The 15,592-nt window shown below is 34.3% G+C and overlaps 3 protein-coding genes across 6 annotated transcripts; 2 read left to right on the top strand and 1 right to left on the bottom strand.

Annotated features, from left to right (window-relative positions):
* Nucleotides 1–179: 179 nt before the first annotated feature.
* LOC142974781 (cancer-related nucleoside-triphosphatase homolog) lies at nucleotides 180–2,836 on the bottom strand. Its single transcript, XM_076117294.1, has 4 exons — nucleotides 2,657–2,836; nucleotides 2,320–2,576; nucleotides 2,019–2,216; nucleotides 180–318 (listed from the first exon to the last, which is right to left on the bottom strand). The coding sequence occupies exons 1-4, from the start codon at nucleotides 2,700–2,702 to the stop codon at nucleotides 244–246; spliced, it is 576 nt and encodes a 191-aa protein (XP_075973409.1). The 5' UTR covers nucleotides 2,703–2,836; the 3' UTR covers nucleotides 180–243.
* A 400-nt stretch (nucleotides 2,837–3,236) lies between these two features.
* On the top strand, nucleotides 3,237–8,524 carry Echs1 (Enoyl-CoA hydratase, short chain 1). The gene is made up of 6 exons (XM_076117120.1): nucleotides 3,237–3,478; nucleotides 4,582–4,758; nucleotides 6,090–6,238; nucleotides 6,716–6,920; nucleotides 7,368–7,555; nucleotides 8,315–8,524. The coding sequence occupies exons 1-6, from the start codon at nucleotides 3,379–3,381 to the stop codon at nucleotides 8,378–8,380; spliced, it is 885 nt and encodes a 294-aa protein (XP_075973235.1). The 5' UTR covers nucleotides 3,237–3,378; the 3' UTR covers nucleotides 8,381–8,524.
* Nucleotides 8,525–9,543: 1,019 nt separating this feature from the next.
* Nucleotides 9,544–15,234, top strand: LOC142974704 (uncharacterized). 4 transcript variants are annotated; one of them, XM_076117171.1, is made up of 7 exons: nucleotides 9,544–9,657; nucleotides 9,794–10,020; nucleotides 11,151–11,296; nucleotides 12,316–12,490; nucleotides 12,939–13,129; nucleotides 13,590–13,766; nucleotides 14,186–15,234. In XM_076117171.1, the coding sequence occupies exons 3-7, from the start codon at nucleotides 11,165–11,167 to the stop codon at nucleotides 15,173–15,175; spliced, it is 1,665 nt and encodes a 554-aa protein (XP_075973286.1). In that variant the 5' UTR covers nucleotides 9,544–9,657; nucleotides 9,794–10,020; nucleotides 11,151–11,164; the 3' UTR covers nucleotides 15,176–15,234. The 4 variants fall into 4 exon arrangements, with proteins under 4 accessions (XP_075973286.1, XP_075973289.1, XP_075973288.1 ...); XM_076117174.1 differs by lacking the exon at nucleotides 9,794–10,020 and having other exon boundaries at nucleotides 9,582–9,657; XM_076117173.1 differs by lacking the exon at nucleotides 9,794–10,020 and having other exon boundaries at nucleotides 9,599–9,747.
* Nucleotides 15,235–15,592: the final 358 nt, after the last annotated feature.

Genomic DNA, 15,592 nt, shown 5'->3' with positions numbered 1-15,592 from the left:
CACAATATCTGTACTTTTCATAGAATAAAAGTATTGTAAATATTTTCTATTAAATCTCAAATAGTATGTTTGTACAAAAACAGTTAGTGTAAGTAAAACAGTACAATGACATGATTGTCAGTTTTTTATTAAAAAGATAATTATATAATTAAGAAAAAATGCATGTCTTTACAAATTATCTTTTTTTCTCTATTCACTTCAATAACAGATACTCATAATATGTACAAACAGGTAATAAATTCATTATGTGAAATTTAATGCAGTATTCATTTCTTTTAGTATGTCTTCATGTATATTGTTTCTGTTTTCTCTAGTTACCTGAAAAAAATATTTTATGTGGTCAACATAATGAATATAATATAGACTTCATGTGTCTCTCAACAGGTACCAAAGAAATAAGACGTCCTCCTCAAGCTCAGCATAATTCTTGATTTAGGCATACTTTTAAAGCAGTCAGTGAAACATACGTTTGGCCTTTATTCAGGCTTAGCCACATTAATCAAATACATAAATATTGTCACTCCTTTTCCCCACAGAGACTAAAGATACCTACTTGGTACAATCATTACATACTTCTCTTACCTCATTCACATCCATACATTTGGTCATACAGGACTGTCAGTTGTACTTAGTGAATGCAATCCCGATCTCGCAGGATCCCGATCTCGCGAGATCCCGTGTATTTTTTCGGGATCAATCCCGAAGCATAATATGACGAGATCCCGTTCGGGATTGTCGGAGAGGGCATTTTCAGCAGCTGGCTACATTGCAATAGACTTAAGATGCCGATTAGAAGCTCGTACTATTGATACACTTTGTATTTTAAGAGGCTACTTTCAAAATGCCATGTGATTACTTTTTATTTTGATCTCCTGGAGCTACACCTACTTTTTTGATTATGTTCATGTTATTACACCTGTTAATCATGTTACGTTGTTAGTAATATTCAAAAATAAAGGCTTTTATTTTCTTTCAAATAATAATTTATTGCATTCACCACACTATCACACACATCAGTGTTGGGTCAATCAACTAATTTTTTCAATCAATTGATTAGTCATGACTAATTTAGTCATGAATTATTTAGTCATGATTGAATTAATCATGAGTAAAAATAATAATCATAATCATGATTAAATAAATTAGTCATCAATCATTTAATGATTAAATGACTGATGACTAATTTATTGTATTTTTGTATGATGATTAAACTAAAAAAAATCATTCAGGTGACATAATTTTAGTTTAATTGAACACATCTATAAAACTATAACTGATCACCACCTTAAGTTGACTGAAAGAAGATAATTCCATTATTTATAAAATTTGATTTTCAAAACGCGTAGTTTTAAAAAGCAATTTAAATTATTTTAGACTAAATTAGCCCGAACTTATTTTACAAATGTGTACCTGTGTAAATTAAAAAAAAAATTAACTGATTCTGTTGTAAAACTAGCTTTAATTAAAAACCTGTGATTAACAAATCAACAGTCATGGAACGTAGACTTGAAAAGCTTAGTTTTATTTAACTATTATTTTTAGTCATGAAAATTTTAGTCATGATTGAATAACTAACACTAACACTAATTAATCATCAATCACGACTCATGATTGAATTTTTTTAGTCATTATTCATTAGTCATGAATAAATAATTTAATCTTAATCATCAATCATCAATCAAACTAAATTTTGCCCAACACTGACACACATATTACATTAAACAAGCCGTATTAATCGTATTATTTTTACTAACTAGACGGGATCCCGAAAATCTCGGGATCCCGCGGGATTGATATTTCTGATCGCGAGGGATCTCGAGTTGACGATCTCGAGTCGGGATTGCATTCCCTAGTTGTACTACACACCTGACCAATACCAATGTTCATTTCCAATTAATTAATTTTCCACCAAAATAATAAAACAAAATGGGTAGACACTCGTACAGTGGACATAAAAATTAATTTCACTGTCACATAATAAAATAAAAGTTGACATAATACTGGTTTGTTTTACTAACCATCCACACTTTAGCTTGTCTATGGTTCCTTATACCCTCAATTAACAGGTCACTTCTCCTTACAGGTATTGTAGCTAATACTATGGCATCTGAAGATTGATTGAAAATAGTTTTTATTGCAGCTTTGAAGGGCTCACTGAAGAATTCCATCTTGCCTATCTCATCTATGACTAGTAAATGGGAGTTGGTGTTTTCTGGCTGAAACAAGACACTTAGGTATTAGTATATCTACTATTAGCTGTCATTGGATCTTATTAAAATTGTATCATATTTAAAAATTTAACTGAAAGTATCCATCTACCTTTGCCATAGATTTCAATGCAATATTCTCAAATTCGTTAACTAAGACACCATATTTGCCAACTTTGTGTTTAATAGATCCTGTTAATAGATTTTGATCGCGCGCTAATCGTCCTCTAACGCCGTCCAAAGTAACTATATCAAATCCTTCGCGAACACCATTATTTCTAACCTCTTCTGTGTAAAAACCTGAAACTTTTATACCCTTTCCCGTGAAAACTGATGAAAGCTTTTTGGTCAATGTTGTTTTACCCACACCTGAAATAATAGTCCTCCAATAAGTCCCTAGTAAAAGCCATAAATATGTTACTAATAATTTTCTTCAGAGGATACTTAACCAGGATCACCGGTTAGAATGAAAAACTTATATTTATTGTTAGCCATGACCAATATTAAAATTTCATTGAGTATACAAATAATATTTTTAGCGTTAAAGATGTGTTCAGAATATATTATTAAATTGGTATTTTTTGCTGATCCCGCCGTATGTTTTGATTTATTTTGAACGTCACTGTCACTTCGGCCAATAACAAAATGTGACATTGACAGTTTACAGATGTTGATAACAAAACGCAAATTGTGTTTATATTAGATAACGTGGTGAAAAGCTTTTACGCTTAATAGGCCCCCTCATTTAGCTGACTTACAATGATGAGGAATCATGATAGAAATAAATAACAATTACCTTATTTTCATCACACGTTTCAAATACCTTTTGACGTTTATATTCCCAATTATGAAATAACTAAACGCACACAACGATGATAATGTGACAAAATTGTAAACACACGCGGTAGATTGATATTCCACTATTACATCACAATTCATAACATTGTCGGGTTATTTCATAGAAAACACATCTCTTATCCTGGTCTCTCTTGTGTACATCGTATTACTTGTTTCATTCTTTTCCCACTTTTTAATCTTATCACTGGTGTAAGTTATCAACGTGCCAAAGTTCATTGAACAAAGTTATTTTCGCCGGTATAACTTTTTGGGCGATTTATCTTTCAGTATTGGATAAGGAAGACGACATAACAGTCGTTAAATAACTAGAAAAATGGCCTCCGTCGGTGTTATAACTCGTGTATTATTGGGAAAGAATGCCATCAACAAAGTGGCAGCTGCGAATACCGGTTTCGTAAAGTTCTACAGCACTGGTATGCATACTTTTGGTTTTAAATGTTATCTTATGAGTAAGAGTTATTTTCATTATGTAATAACATCAACATTATAGCGCACCCTATCTGATAAAACATCTCAGATTCTCAAAATAGGTTGTTATTTACTCGTACACCTACACAGAGCCCCTCTGTCCATGATTCGTCTAAACCATCCAGATTTGATAATCCAGGAGATCCTATTTCACAATATTTATTAACACACCGGTAGCAAATAGGTGCATGTTCAAAATGCTAGAATAGTTTCAATTCAAATAATGGTTTAAATCTACTTTTAGTTAAATATATTTTTTAAGAAACTGATTCCTTGATCTGTGTTTTGAGATAGGTACAAGATTGCGGTAATGATAAAAAGTGGGATGGTCCCTGTTATCAGTTGTCAGACCACATGGCTTATGCAATTAAGAAATTAATATAATGATGCTTTTATGATAAGATTATCAATTTTAAAACAACTTTTTCTAATAAGAAAGATGAAGGTCATCATTTGGCATTCGTTTTTTGTTTTTATTTTTCGTTTCAAGTCTTGCATATAAATTGTATTAGTAGTGTTATAATTCATATGCAACAAAATTGGAAAAATTATAGTCCTAAAATAAAACTGAATTATTCAATAAATTAAAATAAATTCCAAATCATTCTAGACACTGGCTGTTTATATTACCTATTAATTTGAAAAAAAAATTGAAAAAATATTTTGTGACTGTGTGTTTTCAGCCAGCAATGTGTCTCTATCAGCTATCAAGGAGTTTTAATTTGTATCTACTACAAGTTTCCAACTGTACAAAGTTCATAAACAATTAAATTGATCTGTTCCACTTCTCACATTAGGTATAGCTGCTACAGCCTTGAAAAAATCACTGACTTCTTATCATTGTTATATTAATGAAGATTTTTATCTTGATCATAATTCAATATTATTCTAAGATAGTTTTGCAGATATTTTTTTAATTATTTTATAAAAAAAAACAGTACATAATCCCAAATAAAAAAAAAACAAACTGCAGCTCATAATTTCTACCCAAAAAAAAATAGCTCATATTATTTCTTACATGACATTACAACTAAAATTAATTTTACAGCCCCAGCTTATGAAAACATCAAAGTAGAGGTTGTTGGAACCAAGTCAAATGTAGGTCTGATCCAGTTGAACAGGCCAAAAGCCTTGAATGCACTCTGTGGACCTCTGTTCGAGGAGCTCGGACAGGCTGTGAGGGACTTCGATTCTGATGAGAAGATTGCTGCCATTGTTATAACTGGTATGTATTAATAGTTAATTTTGTAATTGCAACATATTTTACACATTTTATTTTCGTTATCAGATAATTTTATTCAGGAAATTTTGACAGAATCTATACATTTTTTAGCTGATTACTAACCCACAGCTTGACAGGGAATGGGTCTTAAGTCCACCACATACATTAGTTGATGAAAAGAATAATATTACAGTAACTACAGACTTTTACTATTTATTAACAACACTAGCTGACCCGCGCAACTTCGCTTGCGTCACATAAGAGAATCATAATTTTCCCCGTTTTTGTAACATTTTTCACTGGTACTCTGCTCCTATTGGTCGTAGCGTGATGATATATAGCCTATAGCCTTCCTCGATAAATGGGCTATCTAACACTGAAAGAAATTTTCAAATCGGACCAGTAATTCCCGAGATTAGCGCGTTCAAACAAACAAACAAACAAACTCTTCAGCTTTATAATATTAGTATAGATTACTGAGCTTCATAGCAGAATATGCTTAGTGCTTAGAATGACATCAGCTATTTATCAGAAATGATAATTAAAACCTACAATTTTGTAAGAAGCTTCGCAGAATAAAGCCTGCAATCTTAATCATTCGTTTTGCACAGTTCTAGCTAGACCTTTACCTCCTTTCATTTAGACTTCGACTAAGACCACCAATTTATTATTATCAAAACCATACTAATCAGTAACATTATATCACCTAGGTAACTAATGTTATCATAATTATCTTTACATAATAAGTTTTTATCTGTTTGTACAAATAAACAGGTTACTGTTATAGATTCACTGATAGCAATATGCGACGTCATTTTTATAAAAATTGCACACGTAGTGCCTTGAAATTTTACGATTTATGCACATAATTGTTAATTAACCTTGTGCACTTAAAATAAGATTAAAAGGTACTTTCACAAAATTCATGACTGCAATACAACCAAACTTGAAACATCTACACTATATTTTCTTGACTTTTACTATATTATAATTTTTTTGTTATTGTCTGTATAGGAAACATTTAGATTTTGTGATTAGACGATTCTAACGCCGCGCAAGACTCGAATCTATTGCGCCACTGTCATTACGGCATGTCGACTTAAATCTCTACTAAAACATGATTAGATATAAAACACCATCATAAATGACGATAATTCTCAATATTTCCTTATAATGTCACAAATTTAAACAAAAATATTTAGAGTACTCTACTACTTAGGGGTATAAAATAATACTTACAAATTATTATGTATTCTTTGGTTTTTACTGTACCTACATAATTTATTAGTGGATGTGAGGGGTTTAATAATTATGGTTTGTAAAATGTTTCCTAGGTAATGAGAAGGCTTTCGCCGCCGGTGCTGACATCAAGGAGATGCAGAACAACACATACAGCAGCAACCAGAAGAAGGGTTTCCTGAAGAGCTGGGAGGATGTCTCCAACTGCGGCAAACCTGTCATCGCTGCTGTCAATGGATTCGCTGTAAGTAGCCGTCACATATGTATATGAGTTTATTTCGTAACGATAGGCTAGCAAACAGTCCTTCTGGAACGAGGAATATCCGATTATAGGTACCGCGTCTTGACCGTCGTAGGAACACCGTCAGGCTTTTAGTCGGTATGCATAAGATTAAGCCGGAACACCTTGCCGGCAGGAAAGCCAGGCTATACCCCCACTTCTTCCCTGGAGCGGGGCAAGCAGTTATGGATTTTCCTGATTCCAAAAAAAGCTAAACAGTAACTAATTTTTATAATTGATTGCGCTCGAAAATATTTACATGACACTGGCTAGTTATTAAGTTCTGTATTTTTGATGCCATTTTTTTGTGTAACAAAAGTTAAATTAATAAAAAAAACGCCCCTACAATTTTTTCTACCTCAATCTTTTCTATCATACAGAATCTATATTAAACTCAATTGCAAAATCTCCAAAACTTACTAACAAAAATTACCTCCCCAGCTGGGCGGTGGCTGCGAGCTAGCCATGCTCTGCGACATCATCTACGCGGGCGAGAAGGCCAAGTTCGGCCAACCTGAGATTAACATCGGCACGATCCCCGGAGCGGGCGGCACCCAGCGCCTGCCCCGCTACGTCGGCAAGTCCAAGGCCATGGAAATTGTACTCACTGGCAACTTCATTGATGCTCATGAGGCCGAGAAAATGGGTGAGTACAAAGTTTAATTAAACAATTGAAGTGAAACTTAATATCGCGACCAATTTTATTAGGATCCTTGATATGTCTCAGAATTTTGTCACGTTGTTACAATGTTCTTGAATTTAAATTAGATTCAGTCGCGTCTGGTACTTATTCCATACTAATATAAAAAATCTAGAGAAGTTCTGTCAGCCTGTCGGTCTGTTTGTTACGCTTTCCCTCTTAACCAATGAACGGATTTAAAGGAAACTTTGTACAAAGACAGACTGAGACCCGAGAATTGACTTATACTTATAGCTTACTTTGTTTCCCAGTAAATCCCACAGTAACATAAACTTTACAGGTAAAAAGCCATATTTGTAACTGTAATCCGGTAATATCCGGTAATATATTGTCTCCTAAAAATGCTATACAAAACCCTCGAATTTACTAAAACCATATTTTTACTGTTCCCAGGACTGGTGAGCCGCGTGTTCCCAGTAGAGAAACTCCTAGAAGAGACCATCAAGCTGGCTGAGCGCATCGGCACACACTCCCCACTCATCGTGAAGATGGCCAAGCAAGCCGTCAACCAGGCGTACGAGACCACGCTCAAATCTGGACTGCAGTTCGAGAAGTCACTGTTCTATGGCACCTTCGCCACGGTATGAATATAACACTTATAAATTTTTCTTTAATATACTCCTACCAAACCAACTACTACCTACCCAAAACGTTGTTACAATCAGTCGTCTGAAATTAAGATCGATTTGACAAAGGGTCTATGGCACTGATCAAATAAAAATTGCAATAAATAAATAAATATCATTGGACAACTCACACACGGTTATTTGATTCCAAACTAGGCAGAGCTTGTACTATGGAAACCATTTAACTGATAAAACAATCTTATATACTTGAAAAGATTGGTCCTTGGTCAATATGCAATATGCTTAGGTACTTAATTATATTAAATATTTTATATATTTAAATTCTTTAGCTCGTACCTGTTTGATTTATGTTTACAAAATGTTATAATAGACGTAATATTCGGTCTTTGCCGTTTACCGATTCCAAAGTCCAATGTCAAAGACAATAAAGTCTCTTTGTATATATTGTTGTATGAATAAATCGTCAATATCATTACTCGTACAGTGAACTACAATGCCTGTAGTTTATACTGTACCTACTTAAAACATTGTATTGCTGGAAGATAATGAAAAAAACATCTTTTTAAAAGATGTAAGGTACAATATTTGCTAAACATTATACTTGCTAGAAATCGTCACAAGATTTCTATCTCAACAATTTTTTACCAAACTATCTCTTTTCTACCTGACTGCGCGAAGCAAAGAATGGTAATGTTTTATGATTAAATTTCTATCTCCATATAAGTGATCTAAACCTATTCATTTTGTTAACAGGAGGACCGCAAAGAAGGCATGACCGCATTCGTTGAGAAGAGACCGCCTAGCTTCAAGAACGAATAATTTTTATACTAAAAAACTGTTTTTAAGATCATGTTATTATATTCCTGTTAAGTAAAGGTGCAATATACACAAATGTAGCTCCACGAAACAACTTTGTTATTCAATTTGTATATATTTACAATATACGAATATATTTTTGGATAAGTTTTGTATTATTTTCTTACATAATAATGCGTTTTTCGCCACCTTTTTTTTTTTTTTTTTTTTCGTCAGGAAAATGCATTACTGCATGTCCCGCCCCAGGGAGGAAAGCGGGGGTCTGTCGGGCTCTCCCGCCGGCAAGGCGTTCCGGCTGACTTGGGTATACCGACTAAAAACCTGACGGTGTTCCTTCTGCGGTCACCATAACGTGGCCAGGACGCGATACCTCCGATCGGATACTCCGCGTCCCAGCCGGTGACGGCCCGCTTTATATGCGGGCCCTACTTCGAGCGGGGGCAGGCACGAGGATTGCCCCCCCCTAGCTCTCCACTTCAAGGGGGTGTGCCAGGAACACACAGCACACTCCCCACCTACGCCACCACCACCACGGTCGGTTCGCCACCTAGGTTTACTTGGTTCAACTGTTTACTACAGCTGCATGTTATCCATACTGGAGAGATACAACCAGTGTACCTTAATAATGAAGGAGCAACATAATGCATGACGATAACGTAGGGTGACATAATTTTATCTTTTTTACGAAAACTAGTTGCAATAAACAACACCTATGACGCTAAAAATACTTTACTTATGGTTAAAATAATATGTTTAAGTACATAAGTGGCCCAATCTATTTTGACTTAAAAAAAATAAATAGGTTCTATTCTACTACAAGGCGACTACGACGAGGATAAATTAATTAATAAATATAAGTACAGAAGGTGCACGTTATACTTGTTATGTGCGGTTTTATTTGCCGCAATATTGTAGGTCAATCGTTTCGCTTTGTTTGATCGCAGTCATCGATATTAATACAATATTTTAATTGAAACAAAATTAATTCATCTAAAATTTTACCAATATTACATGTATGGTCAAATACAAAATTACATTGCAGGTTTAATCAATAAATAAGTACAGACCTACGCAAAAATCAATAATCAAGATTTTTTATAGTTTTCAAACTAGACATTTTTAACCTGTGGAGAAACATGGAGAAACTGTCAAAATAAAATACGACTAAATTTAGTAGTTCATCCGTTGACAGACGTAGGTTGATTGCTTTTCGCTGGTCGTATTTTACTATGATCAATTTGATTCGGCTACATAATATGTTATTCCGATAACAAGTTTGTGTACGTATGAATTTTCCTGGATTAAATTAAATTAATTTACATTTCTTGCCTACCGATTAATTATGCAAAAATAATTTGATTAGTATTACGGTTAGTTTCAGTTTGTAAAGAAGTGTTTTGTGTTTGTATTATTTAGGGAGGCAGCTTCCATGTTCTGGGATCATGTATACCGTAATAGGCACATCATGCAAGAGTTTGAAGACATAGAAATACATAAAACTAGTGTATCGGTGTTTGTTGCACTGTTTTATTTAGAAATGCTGTATATTTTGATCATGACGTTGTCTATTCTGAATAGATTGAATTACTTCTGACGGTTATTGAATCTGAACTTAGCATCATAGAAATATTTATAAATTCACTGTAAGTACTTTTGTTTATTACCATACAAAGGTAGGAGTTTGATTACAAAGTGACCTTACGGAGTTCTAATTCGTAATAAATTAAAGTATCTTGAAGACTTATTGTTGTATGGACAGAGACACAAATATGTGTGAACTGATTATACTAAAGTAATGGTGGGAAGAGCTTTAACATCAGATATTTCTAACTGAAATAGCAAAGTCTACAAACAAACAAAGCTACTAGTCTTATCACAGGCTGAAAGTTAATGATCAAATCATTAAAATTAGAACTCACTTCAATATTCTGAGCTAATATGAAGAGTGTAGCCAGTTTTGAGTAGGTGTCATTCTTTAGATAATAGACTGAGGAAAATAAAACAACATAATCATATTAGAATGCACTGTGTTAGCAACAAGTGGCCTTTGTCACATTATAAAGAAAAAAATAGATAGTTAAGCTTGACTATGGGTTAAAAAAACATTTTTATGAAATCATAAACAATTTTCTTTTTTCTGGGGCTTTTGTTACTTTTCTTCCATTGTATCTCAACTTCATAATTCATTATAATCATTTTTTTCTTGATTTTTCTAATGAGATTTTGTAAACACATATATGTCCATTTATAACAATTCTGTATACTTTAGTCATTAGAAAACCAGATGTTGACCAATGCACAGTTAGAAAAATCAGGTTAAAAACAATATCAGATGGACCAAAGATGCATCCATATTATACCTTCACCAACTGGCTCCTACTGATCCAAAATCTAAAACATTAAAATTGAAGGATTACCAACCATTTTCATTTGATATTTATTTCATAACTATTCGAGGATAAGCTCTATCTAAGCTTTTTTATGTTGAGCCTATAGTCTTACAATTTAGTAGAGAGCCTTTGTAAACACTATTTATGTAATACTGTATATATCAAAAATAAAGTAGCTGCTTCAGACGGGTCACCATCAACTGCATAAGTCTGTGGGAACTGTATGTTCTAAATGATGAATGTTGTATACCTATACCAGCGGCAAACCTTACATATATATAAGGCTCTCTTACTAACTTTTCAGACTATGGTGCCTTTTTTATTTTAGTTTTTTCTTATTCAAATATCTAATAAGATTCTTAAAATATAACTTAATGTTTCAGCTAAGTATAAGAAAATGATCAGTAACATAGATGGTACAGAGAGGCTGTATCTCTGTAAAGGAGATGAACCTATTTATATAGAAAACTGTAAGATACCACAACATCATATTGATGGTTTGAGATTCCTCTATAAACAGTATAAGAAGGTATGTGGTTAAGTCTGTTATTTTCATATACAAATTCTGTTTTATACAAATAAAGAAAAGTGTAGGTATCACAATTCCTGCTCATATTAGCTAATAAGTAATAAATAAGATAAATTACTTTAAAATACATACATACAATCACTCCTGTTATACCCAAAAGTTAAAGCAAAGGTGTATGATAACACATTACACCCACATTTCACACTATTAGTCCCATGTGATAGGAGACAAGTCTATTGGCATTTACCAAGCACACTAGAAAACTTTAGGCTATCTGCATTCATACCTATTTAGTCTACTTACATAATATCATGCCAGTTATACCTGAAGGTTTAGACAGATGTGTAAGAAATACACCCATGTCTCATCTTAACAATGTTAGCCCCATGTAATAGGGAACGAGCCTATTGCTACTAACCAGGCATGTTATCAAACTCCGGACTACTACTAAATGGTTAATTTATAATCAATATTAGTATTATTTACTTTAATTTTCCTTATTGTGTGCTCAGAAACTATCCTGTGATATATTCTACAGTGTTATGTATTAGCATGTTATACACAGTACTTACTTACTTGAGAGTTACTGGGTTACAACTCAAATAAACTGGAAAAATCCAGTAAAACTAGACTTCTATGAAGGAACTTCAGAAGCAGTTTGAATCAGAATTTGTGGGTGCATTCAAAATCATAGAAAATCAGCCTTTTAAACAAGAAGTTTGATTGCAATCAGTTTAATATAATAAGCCTAGCCTTTCATCAAAATATTTAGGAGTCTGCTGCCAGTCTCACTGGATGCAGCTGAATATCAGTATTATGCCAATTGCCTATTGGATTCCACAACTCTACACTACCTGAGTAAAAACCCGATACCCCTCAGCATGACTGGTTCACTTTCAAGCTTCCGACTAATACTGGTAATGACAGTCGAAGATCTTTAAAAATGATTTGACAATTTAATGTGCCTTCCAAAACATAGATAGCATTCATTTCAGTAATTGTTACAAATGTAATTCCAGAAAAAGTCCGGAGTGATAATCAACTATACATCTGGGTATGGTCGTAACCTGCAAGTGGTGTTGTTCCTCAAGGCTTTACGGCACTTGTTCAAGCAGCCGGTCTTAGTGCTCTGTCAGGAAGGCGCTGAACATGACTGGATGGAGCACTTTCAGACCTGGACCGATCTGTGTGATGGTTAGAATCCTCTTCTTTTCTTACTACTACTACTACCAATCAAAATCAATATCAAATCATTTACTCATTTAGGTCAAATATTGACACTTATGATAGTCGTTACAATTACTAAATCTACCACTAGTTCGAAAAGGCGATAGAGCCTTATGAGAAGAGCTAGCAAGAAACTCACTAAGAATTACTATTGTATCGCGGGGACTTTAACAAAGAAACAAACAACGGACATAGACCTTGTCACACAACTATTTGATCCGTGTGGTAATTGAAACCACGACCTCCCAGCTCAATGAGAATGGTATCAATGAGAGTGGCGTGGCGACCACCTCAACCACTGCGCCGCGGAGGCCGTCAAATTATGTAACCTTTGAAGTTTTACTTCTCGTAGTCATTGAAATGACAAAAAAAAATCTGTTACTCAATCAATTAAAGGTTTTTTTTGTATTTTCAGATGTAGTACTAGAAACCAGTAACCCGTTCATAAAGAAGCAGGTGTTCATCAACACGATGTCGAACCTGTCGTCGTTCAGTCGCCGCGAGTGGAGCGTGCTGGTCGTGGACGGCGACCACTCCACGCACCAGATCCTTGGGCTTCCATTCAAGGCTGAGTACAAGATCTGGATCACGCCCGTTAATATGAGAGTGAGTATGTGAGGTCTAAATAATCATAGAATCGATTGATCATTTTGACCGTGAAATAGTTTGTGTGTTTCATATTGTAGTAAAATTATTTAAATAAAAATGAACCACTGAAATGTATGTTCGCGCGTAACTAAATTGAATAATAATTATTTAATATGTTCGAAACTGTCACGACAAGGTTTGTACGAGATCGATGGGATCGAAATTCCTGTACTGTTTTAATTTAAGTGTTAATTACTCTTTGCATCAGGAACTCTAAAAAATATAATATTTTACTTATTCATTTCGCGATACTCATTTCGAGAAAATTTTTGCCAACTTTAAAACTGGTTTAAAGAAGGTAAAATTTCGTTTGTCTATTATGTTTTGCTGGATCTACGAAAAACTATACAGACTTACAACTCACTTACTTACTTGTAGAGTCTCAAGAGTAACGATATTTTGTTTAAATTACTTTCAGGAGCATCTAGACAAATTCTCTCTGATATACAAGTGGTTCTATCCTAAGGAGAAGTTCGACAAGGCTCAGTTTGCAGCGGATAAGAGTAACCCGAGCGACGTGGTGGAGAAGGCGGTGATGCTGGAGGCCTTCATGGAGGACATCGTCGCCAGGAGACACGAGGACGAATATGTACAGGCATAGCTATAAAGCACTTGATATTTTGTATAGCTTTCGAGCGGATAGAACAAATCTAAGACTAGTTTGACTAGTACTATGTCTCTAACTATCTAATCAGCCCTTTTCTATCCACTGTCTCCCCCTCAGTACGCCACTTTATACGGTCCTGCGTTTCTCTCATTATCTCTTGACCTTTACGATAAAGTCTTCTGTCCCACGCGGTACTGCTCGCGGTCTTTTCTGGATTATGTATTTTTTTAGTAGAAATCTCTGGTCTTGTCTTTTACTACATAAACATATTTTTTTACTGTGTAGTGTAAAATTGTTTTACTGTGTAGTGTAAAAGCGTGGAAAGCAGACCAGCTTTCGCGATTATTGACATTATAACATGCAATATTCCTTTAGATTAATTTTTAAAAAATGATCTTAATTTCCAGTACAATGACAAAGAAGAATCTCCACCAATAAGAATATCGAGGAAAAACAAAGACGCTACCGGCACCAAAATAAAACGTTCCAAGCGTAGGATACCGAGCGACGATGACGACACACCACTCAGTCACACTAGAACTGATCACAAAGACATTCCCACTAAGTCTCACGAACGAACCAAGAACACAGAACTAACGCTCTCCGCTTTACAGACCAATGAAATTGACGACTTCAGCGTAGACAACTTTAAGAGAAAAAGTATCGAAGATTTTGATGAAGAACTACTCGGAGAAAAAGATGAAACTGTCCTCAAAAACAGCATGAACAGCCAACGTGAGGTCAATCTGTACTACGAACCAGATTCAACCGAAGCCAGTGATAGACTTTATGAAATGGATACTTTAGAGTTCGGCAATTCCCAAGACCAAAGCCCTAATGGTAATGAAATAAGAGATATTATCGATCAAGAGAATGATGATTTAGAACGAGATCGGTTAAGAGAAAATTTACTAGACGACGATGATGATGAGGAAGGTAATCCCGATTATCACTACAATGCGAAAGGTGTGATACCGAGTAAGATATTTAGAAATACGAATGTTGAAGCAAAGTCTAAATTTGAAGAGTTTAGAAAAACTAATAATTCTCCTTCGATTTTTGACGGTAATTCAGATAATGAAGGCAAAGACGAATCAGATCGTGAAACATCTAAATCGCCATCTATTGACGAAGACTCGAGACCAGATATTAATGAAGTAAAAAGAAGAGAATCTCTATCAGATGATGAGTCTACAACAAAAAGTACTGATAATGCATTGAAAGAAGTACATTTAAAATCAAATGCAATGCTTGATGGAATGAAAAACGATGTCTCAAACGAAATACCGGCTGTCACAAACTCGTTAAAACGTAACTGTATTGAAGACAAAATGAAGGAATTGGAAGAAAAAGCACTGAAGAAATTTAAGGGATCTATATTAGATAGTTTATTTTAAATGTGAGACTAGGTTAAGTATGTGTTAGATTATATGAAATAAATGTTTTTAAAAGCTTGTATACTTGTGTGTTATTTACCCTGCAAAAGATACAGTTTAATTGTCCATCATTTGGTATGTGAAATAGACCTTAACATTGTTAATGCTTATTTTCGAGGTAAAAAAATATGCGGATGAAGCTTAAGCAATAGATAAGTTTAAAATAATTATTGCGAACTAGAATTATGTTAATGTCACATAGAAAAAGACGGTTTTGATGTCTAACGGCAACAGGAAAACCATTGAATGTTGTATGTTATGCGGTGGAGGCACACTGATATGTTAATATCAGTAACATATCAGTGTAGTGAAGATATGAGCGTTCTAAATAGCGGCGGCGGCGCATTAAGGTCGGTATTTCGTGATTGTGGCCGGTAA

This window comes from Anticarsia gemmatalis, chromosome 8, assembly GCF_050436995.1.
Source record: "Anticarsia gemmatalis isolate Benzon Research Colony breed Stoneville strain chromosome 8, ilAntGemm2 primary, whole genome shotgun sequence".
In the NCBI taxonomy this organism is placed as follows: domain Eukaryota; kingdom Metazoa; phylum Arthropoda; class Insecta; order Lepidoptera; family Erebidae; genus Anticarsia; species Anticarsia gemmatalis.
The sequence above is the reverse complement of the archived record's forward strand: the minus strand, read 5'-3'. Positions and strand labels throughout refer to the sequence as shown.

What these genes read in the sequence shown, in the direction of transcription:
- LOC142974704 (XM_076117171.1), top strand. Translation starts at nt 11,165, where the DNA reads ATGATCAGTAACATAGATGGTACAGAGAGGCTGTATCTCTGTAAAGGA. An exon ending in TCTATAAACAGTATAAGAAG is followed by an intron (nt 11,297 to 12,315) that starts GTATGTGGTTAA and finishes ATGTAATTCCAG; the next exon opens with AAAAAGTCCGGAGTGATAAT. An exon ending in TCACGCCCGTTAATATGAGA is followed by an intron (nt 13,130 to 13,589) that starts GTGAGTATGTGA and finishes AATTACTTTCAG; the next exon opens with GAGCATCTAGACAAATTCTC.
- LOC142974781 (XM_076117294.1), bottom strand. Translation starts at nt 2,702, where the DNA reads ATGGCTAACAATAAATATAAGTTTTTCATTCTAACCGGTGATCCTG. An exon ending in CATTCTAACCGGTGATCCTG is followed by an intron (nt 2,577 to 2,656) that starts GTTAAGTATCCT and finishes CTATTATTTCAG; the next exon opens with GTGTGGGTAAAACAACATTG. An exon ending in CATTGAAATCTATGGCAAAG is followed by an intron (nt 2,217 to 2,319) that starts GTAGATGGATAC and finishes GTCTTGTTTCAG; the next exon opens with CCAGAAAACACCAACTCCCA.
- Echs1 (XM_076117120.1), top strand. Translation starts at nt 3,379, where the DNA reads ATGGCCTCCGTCGGTGTTATAACTCGTGTATTATTGGGAAAGAATGCC. An exon ending in CGTAAAGTTCTACAGCACTG is followed by an intron (nt 3,479 to 4,581) that starts GTATGCATACTT and finishes TTAATTTTACAG; the next exon opens with CCCCAGCTTATGAAAACATC. An exon ending in TGCTGCCATTGTTATAACTG is followed by an intron (nt 4,759 to 6,089) that starts GTATGTATTAAT and finishes AATGTTTCCTAG; the next exon opens with GTAATGAGAAGGCTTTCGCC.